We start from the raw sequence: 15,760 nt of genomic DNA, 5'->3' as shown, positions 1-15,760 counted from the left end.
TGAACACATATGTTCATTGTTCGACATTTTCTTTTTGCATTGACTGCAAAGGTCCAGCATCATCATGCTTAAAAAAACAATCAATCAACTTACCAAGAAAATATCAGCACAACAATATTAAAAATACTTTATTTATCCTACATAGGATATTCTTTTGTTCAGCAGTTGAAATACTACTACTACTACTACGACTGCTAAAAAAATAAAAAGAAATAATAATAATAATAATAATAATAATAATAATAATAATAATGCTGATGATGATGATGTCAAGTACATTTTAAACATTAATTTAAATAATAATTAGTCGCAGCCTCGTATAAAATAGCTTTTAAACATAGCTGGCACACAATAAAATGCGGTAAAAACAAAACAAAACAAAACACTCACAGGATCTTGTTCTATGGTGAATACTGTTCAGAATTATACTTAAATACTTACTACATTTTAGGGACCTTTACGTGTTATAATCGTCGTAGTTTAGATGATATGTATTGATTTGCCATACACATCTGCACGTCTACTGCGTCTACAGTGCAGCACACGTGGAGCTGGCGGCGATACTGCTCCGATCCGCTGCGATTGCACTAGAGGAAATATTAAAATAAATAAATAAGCAGAAGCAGAAGCAGAAGAAGAAGAAGAAGAAGAAGAAGAAGAAGAAGAAGACTCTAAGCCAATCAGAAAGCAATTTGCTGCTGCCTGGTGACCAGCTACCAATAGGAAGCGTGAATGTGAGCGCGGATAAACGGAATTGTTGTGTGTCGGCCTCGGTGATATTGTGTTTGGTGACAGTAATAAGAGTAATTGTTTCAGGGCCGTTAAATCCCCTCACAATGAGCCTGTCTCTGAGGTAAGCCGGTTTGTCGCAGTTATTCCAACATTCCTCAAACCAGCGCACAGAGCTATTCGCTAGCTCTTTCACATAAGAGGCGCTAGCATGTTAACTTTGCAACGCGTTTGCTGTGTTTGTTCGGGAGCGATAGTGCATAGGAATTAGCTGCAGCTACTAATCAGTGTAGAGTCGACGTTAGCTGCTTACTGTTTTTTTGTTTTTCGTTTCTTTGAATGTGACTTGGACGACTACAATGTACTGTACTATAGACCACATTTAGTTGCAAAACTACTGTTCAGATGCCACCCCTGTACGACTGCATAGCCACAGCACAAGGTCATCAGTAACAGTACAAAGGAGCGTTTTTTCTCATTTATTTTTTAAACAAATCAGCATTCTTGACCAACATAGTTGCTGATTCCGTTTTATTCAGTGCACATACACTTTTGTGTACGTGTAGTGGAATTGTAAGGGGAAAATCCTATATTAAATATTATAAATGGATAATCTTGTGTTGAATTGGCACAGAAAGGGGAAAAAGGACCAAAAACTAAGAAAATCTAACCGAGGAAAGTAGCTGTATCAGCGGTCAGCCAAACACTTCCGTGTTATGTGTATCTGACAATTAATGTTATAATGATACTACAGTCAATTTGTTTTGTTATGTTATTTTGTTATGTTGTTGATATTTAGATAAACATGTGTCAGAGTATTACTCTATCATGTTGTTAAGTTGCTGATAAATCAGATATTATTGAATAAGTATTTGGTCGTAGATACTTCGTTAGATTGCTAACGATATATGCACTGCACTCTGCTTGTGTTGCAAACACAGAGCGTAGATACCTGTAAACTTCAGTCTGTAAATAGTTACAGATTTTAAGTTTGTTTTCTCAGGCTGGGTAAAACTGATCACAAGGCTGTGTACGTTGTCTAAACACTGAGTGCACTGCCTGCATATTTGTCTATTGTGTGTTTTGTCAGCCCTTTGCTTTTTAGCTAACCTTCTTCTGTAAAGCTGTGGTGTTCTGCCATACGCTGTACAACATACTCTGTATTGAAGCTTTAATTTGGGGTAACAGCAGATAAGTGTGTCACTTAAGTTAAAGAAAAATGTTTGCAATATGATGTGATGTGCAATACATTTGTGTATCACATGCTGCATCTGTCTCTCTCCAGAACGGAGCTCATGGCAGACAAAACCAAGCGTAAGAAGAGGAGAGAGCTCACTGAGGATCAGAAACATGAAATCAAAGAAGCATTTGAGTTGTTTGACACAGACAAAGACAAAGAAATTGACTACCACGAGCTGAAGGTGAGCACTGGATGATGAGAGGAAAACAAGTTTGACAGCTAAGAACAGTCCGGTGACGCAGTATTTAATCTGCTGTGTTTAGTATGTTAAAATGTGCAATATGTCTGTCATAATGAACTCAAAAAACAGTTTTTCCTCACATGTTTACATCTGCTGTACTGCTGTTGGAATACAGAAACATCTCACTGTCACAAACTGTCAACAGGTGGCAATGCGTGCACTCGGCTTTGAAGTGAAGAAAGTGGATGTTCTCAAGATCCTTAAGGATTATGACAGAGAGGGAAATGGGAAAATAACATTCGAGGACTTCAGCGAAGTTGGTAAGTTTGCTTTCCCTGTATGTGCCCCTGTGCAGACAGGGGCCGAGGGGAAGAAAATCTCTGACATCTTTAACTGAAGTGTTTCAGTAACTCTGATGCATGTTATCTATGGTTCTGCAGTGACTGATCGCATCCTAGAGCGAGATCCGAAAGAGGAGATCATGAAAGCCTTTAAGCTGTTTGATGATGACGAATCAGGAAAGATCAGTTTGAGGAACCTGAGACGTGTGGCGCGGGAACTTGGGGAGAATATCAGCGATGAAGAGCTCCGCAGCATGATCGAGGAGTTTGATACTGACGGAGATGGTGAAAGTAAGTCAGCACTTGCTCTTTTCTTCGACATTGATAATTATTGCTATACATTTAATCCCTAGAAGGGAAATGCGTTCAGTTTGTTTAAGTGAACAGGGGCCCGTTCTTCGTACGTCGCTTACTACATCCAAGATCAAATCATCGCGCTAACCGTGAGCTCGCTAATCCGGTTCCCCGAACACACCTGCTGTTGACGATTACTACAGCTGGACGCAGTAATGTGACATCACTGGGTGTCGTAAAAGGGGCTACGCATCGATAGTAGAAACATTGATCGGCAACCCTCTGATTGGTCGGCGAAAATGTCGACGGAGCGCGCTCGGCTCGGTATTTTTCGGCAGCAGAGCAAGAACTCTTGAGTGAGGGATTTCAGGAGTTTCAGAGTTTAATCAGAACGCAAGGGAACACTGCAAAGGCTGCAAAAGCAAGGAGCGAGGGCTGGCAGGAAGTTGCTGACAAATTAAACTCGTAAGTAATTTAATAATAACAATAATAATGGAGTGGATTGATATAGCGCTTTTCAAGGCACCCAAAGCGCTGTACAATGCCACTATTCAGTCACTCTCACATTCACACACTGGGGGAGGCAGCTACAGTTGTAGCCACAGCTGCCCTGGGGCAGACTGACAGAAGCCAGGCTGCCATATCGCGCCATCGGCCCCTCTGGCCAACACCAGTAGGCGGTAGGGTAGATTTATTATATTACACTATATTATCCAATATTATATTACATTATATTATAATATGTTATATTTTATCCTCTGTCACATTAGAGCCACGACAGGACCCACTAGAACATGGGAACAGGTAAAAGTGAAATATAAGAATATTCTACAGAATGGTAATATTTATCACTTATATTGCTTTTAGTCTCTTGGAAAGAGACCCTGGAATAATCTGTTTGTTTATAACAGCAACCAAGAAAAGGGCAGAGCAACAAAAGACAGGTGGTGGTCCTGCACCCCCTCGTCAACAAGTTGGTTAAGTAAATAATACCCTCACGGGAAAATCGATATCTCTCTATGAGCACACTGTCGCGCTGAGCTAAAGGATCCTGTCTGTCCCGCAATATACGCTGAATTCTGAGGACTCTCCTTATCAATCTTGCACCTTCCGCAATGGGTGGCTCGCGTATACGGACAGGACATGGCTGCGACAGACTTCCCAAATCCACCTTCGCTTTTATAGCCGTGGTCTCTCATCTTGATTACACGAAGTAATTTACAATTGCTACTCTGAAATATGAATTAAATCTGTAATAATCACATACATGTAATAGAATGTTAATAGTACATTTCCCTTTTTTAGGAAATGACCTGTGTGAAATCAATAAATGGATCAGGTGCTGCATTGTCTTTAGTTACATTGATGTTATTTATTTATGGTGAAACAGTGGTGGAATATCGCTGTTGCTTTCGTATGAATGACGCGGACATACCTGCGTGGCCGCGATCTAATCCTGTTTACATAAAGTAAACCTGCTCCCGAGCAGGTTTACGCTTACGGCTCTGTTGCTATGACAGCAAGTCCCGGATGAGCTTCGGGGAACTGACTGATCCAGGATCACGCGAAATCGTCAACAATCTAATCCGGCTAACCTACTTAGCGAGGTACGAAGAACGGGCCCCAGGAGTGGATGAGCGGGACTTTTGTTTGTTTTGGTGTACGTACAAAAGAGGCGTATGAACACCATTTATAAGGTGCTCGTATGGAGACATATTTATCGTCAAGTAGTTTGGGAAAAATACATATCTTAATAGTTTTTTATCTTTACCGTTTACGACTCTGGCTACTGGCGCTCCTCTGAAAAAGAAAGCCTCAAATCTCAAAAAATTGTTTGTGGTTCTGTTAAGCGCTATTGAGTCTCTAAACTTACTTAATAATGCCTTCATGAGATTTTAACCATTAGAGCAAAATTACTCATAACCATCTCACAGACGTACCATTATGTTCAGCTACTTTCAGGACCATTGATAATTACGTAGACTCTTTTTCTCCTATTAATCTTTGAGTTAAATGGTGCAATTACTTCCTCCAAACTGTCAATGTATCCATTTTTTTCTACCCTGATTTTATGTTTTTTTTTCTGATTTTAAATATGAAATATACTCAAATTTTAGAGCCAGTTAGGGGTTACAGTGGGATTCAGCTGGTGGGGGGAACCCTTAAATTGGTTGTAATGGCTTAATGTGGGGAAAAGACTCATAACTCACAATAATTTCTACTGAGACCTTCAGTAGATTTTCTTATTGTAAAGGCTGTGATCAGCTGATCAGATGTACACAACTGAATTCAACCAGATGTTAGCAGATGTTTTATGAGTTGTCCTAGCTGATTTCCATCTTCTATGCTGATAGTAAACTATTTAAGCTGTCTTTTTCCTATACGGTATGAAGGTAGAATTAAGTCAGTGGATTTCAGCATCATCAGTGAAAATTCATGTGAATTTCTGCTACACTGAATGTAACCTCACACTGACCATGGACCCACAGCCAGTGTGCGCTAGTCACACACTGTTCTTTACTTTAAATCCATCACAGTACAGCAAACTAACTTGTTTACCTGCACTAACCTGCAGAGGATTTTCATGCAGCTTTTAAATAACACAACAGTTAGTCTATCTCAGTTTGATTTGCAGCATGTTTCACAATATGAAAAAACATAATGTCACATGTACAGACCTGATATCTGATTTAAAAACATGAGGACTGACATGTAAGCTTTTAAATATGCATAATCTGCATTTAAATCAAATACCACTGAGCAGTCCTTACCTTTAAATCTAAGCTCTCTTCTTCCTCTCCTGTCCTGTCTTTCTTGGCTTTCTAAACTTTTCCATCTTTCAGTGAAGTTAGCGCTCTTTCTTTTCTCTTCCCTGTGAAACCCAGCAGCTGGACCTGTAGGTAGCAACACACTGTGAGACAAACTGTACACAGTTTGTGTGTTTGTTGACCTGATAGAAACCTTGCATTTGAAATTACCTGACACAAATAGCTTGACCCAAATACATTAAAGCAAAAGTAATGAACCTGTTTTGAGTAAAAGTAAAAAGAAGTTGGAAAGATAAATACTGAAGTAGAGTAAAGATACCTGAAAATTGTACTTAAGCACAGTAACAAAGTATTTTTTACTTTGTTACTACTTCCTACTTTTGGAAGCTAGGTTGCACAGAGAGATGGGGGTGCTGGATTTAAATGCCTGCGTGTCAGGAAAATGTGAAGAAACAAGCGAAAAAGTAAATTAAGCAGCATCTGGCTGCATTTCAGTGATTTTGTAGACTGCAAAGCTTAGTGCAGAATTGATTAAATGGCTGAAGTGATACCCTTTCCATTTTCATTGTAGGGGGACAGAAGGTTTCAAACTGAATGGCAGAGATGTAGAAATGTCTGCATGTACCACTTTTTTTTTTTTTTTTTTTTTAAACCACTACAGTTTAAAACAAACCAACAAACAAAATACCCTTTGGGCAATTGGCTACCAGAACCTTTTCTGTAGTTTTATTCTTACAATTTAAGTCCAAAGAGTCCTGTTGACAGATTTCTTTCTTTGTCACGGCAGCTTTTTTTTTGTCATGTAAAAGAACAGTAAATTATGTAACATGTTTACACTGACAGAAAAAGGAGTTTCACAGCTCCAGCCCACTTAAGGTCAAAGTGGGCTGAACAGAGAAACTGTAGTCAAAATAAAAGAATTTAAATAAATGAGATAAAAAGATTACAAGAAATTCATATATACACATACATGCAAAAACGAAAGGTTTTTTTGTATTTTAGAGAACTGAAACTGACATTTTTAAAACTTTTTTTCTTTTGTGTTTGGTGCTCTCATTGACTGACTGGACTTGTTTACCCCCTTTCCAGTAAACCAGGAGGAGTTCCTTACAATTATGGGCGGGGAGTCCTGATGAGGGATTTCTCTGTTGCTGAGGACTTCTTGGTTGGATTGGTTGTCCAATTTGTGAGCAGTTAAGCGACTTGACTGTCAACAAGGACGCACAGCTTCCTCTGAAGCATCGCAGGTGGACAGAAGTTGTTTCATTGACCCTGAGGGTTGTACTTGAGTCATTCCATAAAAGCACTGAACTGTGTGACAGATTCAATGTCAGCCAAACTCATTTCTTATTGAAGGTGAAAGTTAAAGTATCAATATCATGCTAGTCTTTAAAATTAGCTAATTGTTGTTGAGTTTTTTTGTTGGGTTTTCCCCCCCATGTTTTAACATCTTTGTTAAATATTTACGGTAATGTGTTTTGCAACCATTTCACACCTTTCTGTAATTAGATCCTGTAAAAAGATCTTTTCACTCTTTTATAAACACATTAATTTACTGTTGGGGAAAATATAGACAAATAGCAGTAAAATGTTGTTGCTTTTATCAGAAGTGTCTGTATATTGTAAAGGACACCTATTTCATACATGGCTATTTTGAATGGTTGTATTTCCAGTTTACATGTGCATGTTCAAGTGTTCTATTTATTTTTGACACAATAAACTGGTTTCCCAGCAAGTCGCACCATTTTTACCATTTTACTTTCTCTGAGTGCTGGTAAGTGTGTCTCTGTTGTGCGACCTAGTTTGTAGTGATGGCCAAATGAAGCCTTGTGAAGTATTGAAGCTTTTATTGAAAAATGGTTCATTACTCAAACCTTTTCAACACAGTCATCTTTAGTGACATCTGGTGGCCTAAAATATGATGAACACCTTAAATCTACAACTTACAATGAACTGTATGGGCAGAAATCTGTGCCATCAGAAACTGAATTTGAATAATTTGAATTTGAATTGCTCAGATTGAATCTGAATTGTAACTTGAATAAATGCTTTTGAAAACTGAATTTGAATTAGTCTAATTTGAAATTGAATTTATGGTTTGAAAATGATCATCACTAAATTGAAATTGCATTTTATATTTTGAAAATGAATTGATTTGCTTTGAAACTGCATTTTATCCTTTAAAAATTCAGCTCTCGAATAATTTCAGTTTCACTTCTCACCATTCAGTTTCAGTTCTACAATTCAATTTCAGTTCCAAAATTCAGTTTTTTGGAACTTACATCCGGTTCCGGTTCAAGCGCAGATTAATAGAACTACGTTTTACTAGCGGACCGAAAGTGTTACTGACAGGAATCTACAGCATCTTGAGCTGAATTAAGACTTCAGAAGTCATTCGTCATGTCGAATGACCAGCGGATAAACTCTCAGGTTGGTAATAAATTAATTACATGTATAAGAACAAGCGTCATGTTAACAAATGATAGCCGTAAGATAACTTTTATGCTTATTGTAGCTGTTAGCTAAAAACGCTAATTTAGCTTAGTTTGCCCTGAATTCAGCTTTGACAAACAAATATGATCGACTGTTTCTAGTAGAATTCCAGAGTTGTCATCTTGTACCCTCTCAGAGTGCCCCTCTGTATGCTTGCAGAGACCCCTACAGTAGGGAAACATGCAAAACAGTGCCCAAACCTTTGTGTTTTAGCTTTATTTATGTCTTACACAGCATCCCAACTCTTTAGCTAACTTAATAACTTTAGCTAAAGTGAATAGTTAGTCTAATTCATTAGTGCAGCATTACTGGATCATCTCTGTTTGAAGTGATATAATATGATATACAACTATCATTGTGTTTAACTACCATAATAATTCTTAGGGTACTGAGTGCATGCTTAATTAGATTTTTTTTATTTTTTTTTAAAGCATACTGCTCCATTAATGTGTTTGACAGGCTGAAGTTGTCGGGTCACCTCCTAAATCGACCATCTTTTACAGGTGTTTTGTGCCAGAAATGGAGTGTCCACTGAAGACTGAAGATACTGAATCTCTACGCCTTGCCATTGATCCCTCTTGTGCCTTCATCTAGACAAGAGACATTAACTTAACCACTCTCACATGCTCTGTACCTACATCACCTTCCCTGACAGTTGTAGCTTGGCTCATCTGAGGGTGAAATTATAAGAATGTGTTATTTTGCAAAGTGCTCTCTAGGGTTCCTAAATAAAATATGGCATTGAGGTCATTTCTTTTGAATTAAGCCCTTCTTCTGAAATATAAGAACCTCTCCTGGTTTTAATGGCACTTTGGATTTCCTTACTTTCTGTTCCACTCCCAACCCCAAATAGATGCTGACAAGCTACCACAGTAACATGGAAGAGGGAAAGAAGTTGGAAAGGACTACTACAAATAAACCTAATGCCTAACAATGGTAAAATAATAATAATAATAAAGATAAGATGAAGTAACAAGTTTTTAGTATTTTGTTTATTCCAAATGATCATCCAGATGTCTGTGACATGTGATGACAAACACCATAATGGAAGGCCTTAGTCATCACATGCTTAAACTCATATATTTTTGCATATGCTGAACAGGCAGTCAGACATGCTGTAACTGTGGGGTGGAAAACAGCATGAACACCATACGGCAGGGGTCTCAAACTCCAGTCCTCGAGGGCATGGAAAAGTTGCATGACACTGGCCCTTGAGGACTGGAGTTTGAGACCCCTGCCGTATGGAATATGACAGGTGTGGTTGAACTGCATGAAGACTCTGAAGTTAATCTTCTCTTCTGGCAGGACAGGAATGTGGCCTTGTCCTGTGAGCCACTGTAAGGATGTACTTAGAGTAGAACTGGACTGTCACCGGCCTCAGGCTCTTCACCCTTTTCAAAGACAAAGCAGTCATTTAGATAAAATATTAGATATTGTTTACCTGTAAATGCACAAAGTAAATTTTGAAATGTAATTATTGTCAAGAGTGAACAAGCACTGATAGTGTAATCTACAGCTGTGGCCAAACGTTTAGAGAATGAGAAGTGTTGTTTGCTTATTTACAAAGTTTGCTGTTTCAGTGATAGTTGTATATCATATTATATCACTTCAAACAGAGGTGACCCAGTAATGCTGCACTAATGAATTAGACTAACTATTCACTTTAGCTAAAGTTATTAAGTTAGCTAAAGAGTTGGGATGCTGTGTAAGACATAAATAAAGCTAAAATACAAAAGTTTGGGCACTGTTTTGCATGTTTCCCTACTGTAGGGGTCTCTGCAAGCATACAGAGGGGGTACTCTGAGAGGGTACAAGATGACAACTTTGGAATTCTACTAGAAACAGTCGATCATATTTGTTTGTCAAAGCTGAATTCAGGGCAAACTACGCTAAATTAGCTATAATTATAGCTGTAGTATGTGTACTTCTTATGTACATTTTAGACCTGGGAGCAGAACTGCTGATAAACTGTTTTTATTTAGGAATAGGCAGAGCGTCCACTCTTCCTGGCTTTATGTCTGTAATTATGTCACACACTGGTTTGCTGTCACACAAAATCACCACCAAAACAGCATAAATCCCACCAATGATTCAATTCCTTAAAAGCCACTAAATCAAGTACTGAAGCAGTCGCATGGCAATTGAAGCTTTGATCACGTCATTGATCATGTGACTCTTTCAGACAAACAAAGCCTCGACAGTGTTTCTGAAGCAGTGTGTTGATTTATTTATTTTTGACACATGAGCTTCAGCTTCAAACGCGCCATCACTTCTAGTTTGCGTTCGTATTCTCTGCCATTTCCTCGTTATAAAAACCTTTTCTTCTGTTTTGTGGCCAGGCACAGGCATAGTACTTTTTCTTTGGTCTTAACCTAGAATTTAGTGTGTTCTTCTTTTTCCCGAAGGAGTGGGGTTTTTGTTTCTTGTTTTGGCCTTGGAGACCCTGAAAATTAATATGCTTCCTTTTCCCCTCCTAATTAAGTTAACAGTGTAAAGAATTTGTAAATTGTTTTTTTGGAAATTGTAAAATCTTTGACACTGTTTGTAGTCTGAGCTTATATAGCTCGTGCTGTTGCCCTTGTTGTGTTGCACCCCTCATGAACCCTAGACTTTGCTTCATAGTTGAGTGATGCCTTACTCAATAAGGGGGGACATAAGGGTATCGGCCCTCTGCCGGGGTCTCTCTAAACATGTTTTAGATTATCCTGTGGGCTCGGTTGTTCAGTTCAGGTCATACGGTACAGAAAGTGGACTCCATTTTCTTAATTTTGGTTGTTTTGCAACTATTTTTGATCTTCTCACTGGGTACCAATTTATGGTTGACAAGCCATTAGCCAATGAGCATGCAGTTTTAGTCAGAGCTGACCCTGTTCATCGCATCTGGTTTCGAAACACCAAAATGATGTCCTGCCAGCTATATCCATACTATATACTGTAATGTGACTGTGATGAGCTTTGAACTCTTCTTCACTGATCCAACATGAATGACTGATATGAGGTGTGCATGACTGCACAACCAGTGAGACTGTGGGTCTTGATTAAAAGGAAGCAGTGGATATTTAACGTGTGTGAGCAGGGAGCAGGATGTTACATGCTTCAGCTGTGCCCTCCTCTGGAGGGTAGGTGTTGTTCAGCTGCTTAGGGCTGCCAGTAACAGTGAGGGGATTGGTTGTTCCTAAATTAAGAGTGGAGGCTTGTTGCATCACTCGACTTCCAACCAGGGCCACCTAACTTCATAGTTGAGTGATGCCTTACTCAATTATGTAGAGACTTGCTGTGGGATTTAGGAGGGATTTCACTGTGTTCAACTGAAAAAAAGCATTTTCCCTGCATTTTCTGTGGTTGTTTTAATCACCAGTTATTGCAATACTGTTATTGCTCACGAAAGATGACTAATAAAAACAAATTTCTATGTAGCAAAAATAAAGGGCATGTCTACTTATTTTTTATGTAGTTAAATATGGGCTAAAAAGGCGAGGCTTGTGGAGTGGGTACTGAAGACTGTTTCACTCTGGAAATTAAGCATGACATTTTGAGCATCGATTGTTAATCTCTTAACAGTTTATTTCTTTTTTAACCTCTCAGCCTTAAAATGCTCAGGGGGCAGGCGTGGACACCCAAATAAGTGGTTTTTAAAATTTAAGTTTTCTGACATTTAGTGGGAAGTCCTCCTTTATTAGCAGCATATGTGATAGCATGGGATATTAAATATCTCCTGTGTCTGTGCTCATGGGAGTGGAGCTGAAAAAGATGGCACAGTCCCTTGTGGAGCTCCTGTATGCACATCAGACATTTACTTGCATACTGTGCAGCTTATCTCTTTAGCAGCGGGATGGTGTGGGGTGTACTTAGGTTTTCACAGGACTCTGTAGTCCTGTGAAAACTTTCCAAATGGCTGCATAGTAATATTCAAGGTCATGTTAGTTACACTAAATTAGGGCACGCCTTTGCCTCGTGTACATTGCCTCGTAGTGGAAAAAAAATGACATTCAAAATTTATGGTACACAATATACGTAATTGATACACACTAGTATAGCAAAACCACAAATTACTACAAAAAACAGAGTATTTGATACCAGTTACTTAAAATAATATGTAAATCCAATCGGTCTCCTGGCTCGGCAGTTATGAATAAAGCAAACAAAGTGTTTGCTGTATGTTAATGTCTCCACCTGCGGACAGAATGCACACTTGCATGCAGTAGTTTTGAACCAAGCTTGTACAGCCTTCCTGCTTTACTTCGACTGCCCACAAGATGGAGTGATGTGTGACAGCACATTATGCACCTGATCACTGCATGCACTCTGTGTCCTTCAGGTCTTTGTGAGCACTACTTCTGGTAAAGTTTACATTTTAATTTTATTATTTTATGTTAAAATTGAAATAAAAAAAAGAGGACCGTGGATAAAAGTACAGTAAAATTTTAGTTGAGTGTGATTTACAAACTGCAAATGATGTCACAGCATAAAGCCACTAAGCTCATGTTTAAAACAATAAAGGACACCTTCCATACAGACTATAAAAAATAGATACTGCTAAGAAATCTCATCTCATAATGTGATGTATGTGATGAAATAATAACGCCAGTTAGTCAAGGCCTTTGTCACACACTGCACTTGTGATGCAGAATACTGCCCACAGAGCTTTTCGGCGAATCCTCATGAACTCCGTCACTTGACGCCCCACAGGCTTCTACATATTGGTTTGGATGAAGGCATCTGGATCGCATTGCTTTACACTTCATCTGTCCCAGCCCCCATCAAGTACTCAGATGTTTAAGATGATTGGGGTTGAATAACCCAGTTTGCTTTGGTACTACCCTGTGCCAATGAGTAAATGAGTCTGTGGTTTTTCTCTTGAGCAGTAGAGTTGAATTCTGTAAATGGGATAAATGTTAGTGATGCTGTAAAAGGCTGAGAAACAAAGTATTGTATGTACGTGACTAGGCTGAAAGTCATCACTAATGTTGATTATATGAACGTGCATGTGGTTATTACAGTGAGGCCCTGAGCTTAGCCTTCCTCTGGTACATGCTCAGCTGTCACGTCCCGGACTGGAGCAGCACATGCTCTAGAAATAACCCAACCCAGTTCCTTCCTAGTTACAACCTCAAAGTCGCCCCCTGTGGTTTCCACTACATGACTTTCCACACTCACTCTCTTGTATTACTAGTAGTAATCTGTGCTGATGAGAATTCTACAAATGCATCAGATGGCAGACCAAGATCTTATTGCTCTGTGATTGGGGGTAAAAACATAGGTTACCTGTGGTTCCACATGTAGATGGGCTAATTGGCTTGGTTAAAAGGCTTTCTGGTTTCTATGAACAGTCCTTTTGCAGTTGATGGTTTAATCATGTCTTCCTTGAATTCATCTAAATAATCTGTGAAGTGAGAAAACCATCTGCTAAAATGTAATCTTGAAATAATTTGATGGGATCAAATAATTTAGGTCTTTATTCAGGTATTAACTGCATTTGTACAAAGAAAAAAAAAGTCTTAGACAATAATGGTGGGCCATACAATATTATTACCAAGGAATAAACAAATGGGCCTCTTGCACAGAATTCTGTGGTTTTATCTTATCTACTTTGTCATAATTGTTAAAAACAGATGATTTGTATGGGACACATCAGTGAGACTAACATGCTAGGATTGTTTTGAGGACTCAAAAAAGGTCCTTCGCCAGATGCTCCTCCATTATTGTCTAGTATTTGGTTGTACGGAAATAAACTGTGTGGCTGTTCAGTTCAGTTGCTTCAGGTGCTCTGCTGGGCTCTTCTTCCCTTGGTTCCATCAAGATCGCCAGAGGTCTCTGTTATACAACAGCCACAGAAATCTGATGTTCATCTGGGTGTCATGAGATACCATCAAAAGAGTAAGCAACTGGACTGAAACACTGGAAAATCAGTGGCTTACTGCAAAAACATGAAACATGTCTGCAATGGATGATATTCTTCTGAGCTAATACTTTATGAATCTTTCTTGTTCCTGTGATGGATTTCAATGGTTGCACGAGTATAGTGTCATAAAATATAATGATAATCTAGTGTAAGTGTCTGCCATCCACAATGTCCTCACCTCTCAGCACAACGGGGTCTGCACATCTCTTCACTGTCGCCCCAATGCCATCTGGGGCACCCTTGCCATGGGATGTAGGGAATTCCATGTTGCATTCTTGAATCTCAGTTGGAGGAAGGACAGCAAAACTGTTTGCTTTGACCATTATATCTTTCAGGACATGATCCATGTCAGTCCATATGGCTGCTGCATCCTGGTGCTTGGACTGAAGTTGTGAAGAATCCCACCTTTTCATGTTTGGTGTAAAACATGCCCGTGTGAAGTGTTATCTGTAGGTTTTGTCCATAATGGCATAGTTGTATTTCTGAGCTGAATTTGCATTTCCAGGCCTCAGAAGTCAACATGCACAATAACTGTTGTTTCATTGCAACTTCTTATGTTTCTGTACTCCTCATGTTTGATTTTGAAGTAGGTGGACATGGGCGGTTGTTTCACTTCTTAATTTGTCTTGGTTGAGAACCATAAACTCTGACAGAGTACCACTATGTTTCTGAAGTTTGGTGTGAAAGTGAGCTCCATCTTCTATTTGCCTTTGAATGCTTTAATCTCTTTGTAATGCATTTTTTCAAGCTATGTATCTTAATGATTCACCAGCAAGTAGCTGCCTACTACTGCTCGGTTCCTCAAAACTGATGTTTAAAGGAGTCTGTGGGTTTATGTTTACATACTGCTGGACTTGTTGATTTTTTCCCTTCAGATCACCAATGTTCTTTAATTTTTCCTCTTAAATTCCATTTCTCCATCTTTCTCTTTCCTTTCTGAGCTTTGACTGGCTGTTAATTTTCTTTCTCATTTTTTGATACTCCCTGATCATACTTCCCTTCTTCTACTAAAAAGTTACGTTTTGCCATTCTAGCCTGAAATTGACCATTTTATACTTACTAGAAATTTTTCTGACACGTATTTATCCTTAAGTGTTATTTATATGCATATATACAGATTATGTATTAAGCAACAGATGCTATTACAATGAGACTGTAAAGCTAAATTATACTTTTGTTGTATAAACATTGCCTTGGTTTGCCTTTTAGTTAACTGGGTTAAGACTTTTATGCATGTTTTTAGCCCAATAATAAGGTTTTATCTGGGGGACATGTTTTGTCCATTATTTTGAGAATCGCTCAGCTACATTTGGTTTCAAAACACTTTAAAGACAATGGATTCAGTGAAAAGTCAGAAATTATTGACATTCAATCACTAAAACTAATTTTTCAAGAATGCAAGTAAGTATCTGTTTTCTGGCATCTTAATAAAATGTTTTTAAAAAGCCAAATATTTTTACTTTACTTTTTTCAACTTTTTTTTTAAAACAGCATGGATAACGACTATAATTATATTTTAATATTAAAAATATCCTTTTGATTAAACCAGTCAATTAACCATTACAGATAGATTTTTTTTTTAATTTTTTTTAAAAAGGAGTTTGGTAATTATCAATACTTTTAATTTAAGGCAGCTGTGGAATAAGCCTTACTTTCTGTATTTGCAGGAAAATACTGAAAATGTCAAATATTGTTAATTACACAGGTTGACCACCAGAGGGAACAACAAGATTTCTTGTTCTTAACCAAAAATGTCAGTGTTATTATGTATCTTAATTATAATTCACGTCTCACAAAAATGTATCTTTTTTT

At 38.3% G+C, this 15,760-nt stretch overlaps 1 protein-coding gene across 2 annotated transcripts; it reads left to right on the top strand.

Moving 5' to 3' along the window:
• The first annotated feature begins 684 nt into the window (after window positions 1-684).
• On the top strand, window positions 685-7,311 carry cetn3 (centrin 3). 2 transcript variants are annotated; one of them, XM_026172687.1, is made up of 5 exons: window positions 685-853; window positions 2,015-2,150; window positions 2,356-2,470; window positions 2,591-2,782; window positions 6,643-7,311. In XM_026172687.1, exons 1-5 carry the CDS (start codon window positions 837-839, stop codon window positions 6,684-6,686), a joined length of 504 nt encoding a protein of 167 aa, XP_026028472.1. In that variant the 5' UTR covers window positions 685-836; the 3' UTR covers window positions 6,687-7,311. The 2 variants fall into 2 exon arrangements, with proteins under 2 accessions (XP_026028472.1, XP_026028471.1); XM_026172686.1 differs by lacking the exon at window positions 685-853 and having other exon boundaries at window positions 1,977-2,150.
• Window positions 7,312-15,760: the final 8,449 nt, after the last annotated feature.

This window comes from Astatotilapia calliptera, chromosome 7 (genome assembly GCF_900246225.1).
Source record: "Astatotilapia calliptera chromosome 7, fAstCal1.2, whole genome shotgun sequence".
NCBI classification, from domain to species: Eukaryota; Metazoa; Chordata; class Actinopteri; order Cichliformes; family Cichlidae; genus Astatotilapia; species Astatotilapia calliptera.
The sequence above is the reverse complement of the archived record's forward strand: the minus strand, read 5'-3'. Positions and strand labels throughout refer to the sequence as shown.

What these genes read in the sequence shown, in the direction of transcription:
- cetn3 (XM_026172686.1), top strand. Translation starts at nt 1,992, where the DNA reads ATGCTGCATCTGTCTCTCTCCAGAACGGAGCTCATGGCAGACAAAACC. An exon ending in TTGACTACCACGAGCTGAAG is followed by an intron (nt 2,151 to 2,355) that starts GTGAGCACTGGA and finishes AACTGTCAACAG; the next exon opens with GTGGCAATGCGTGCACTCGG. An exon ending in CGAGGACTTCAGCGAAGTTG is followed by an intron (nt 2,471 to 2,590) that starts GTAAGTTTGCTT and finishes ATGGTTCTGCAG; the next exon opens with TGACTGATCGCATCCTAGAG.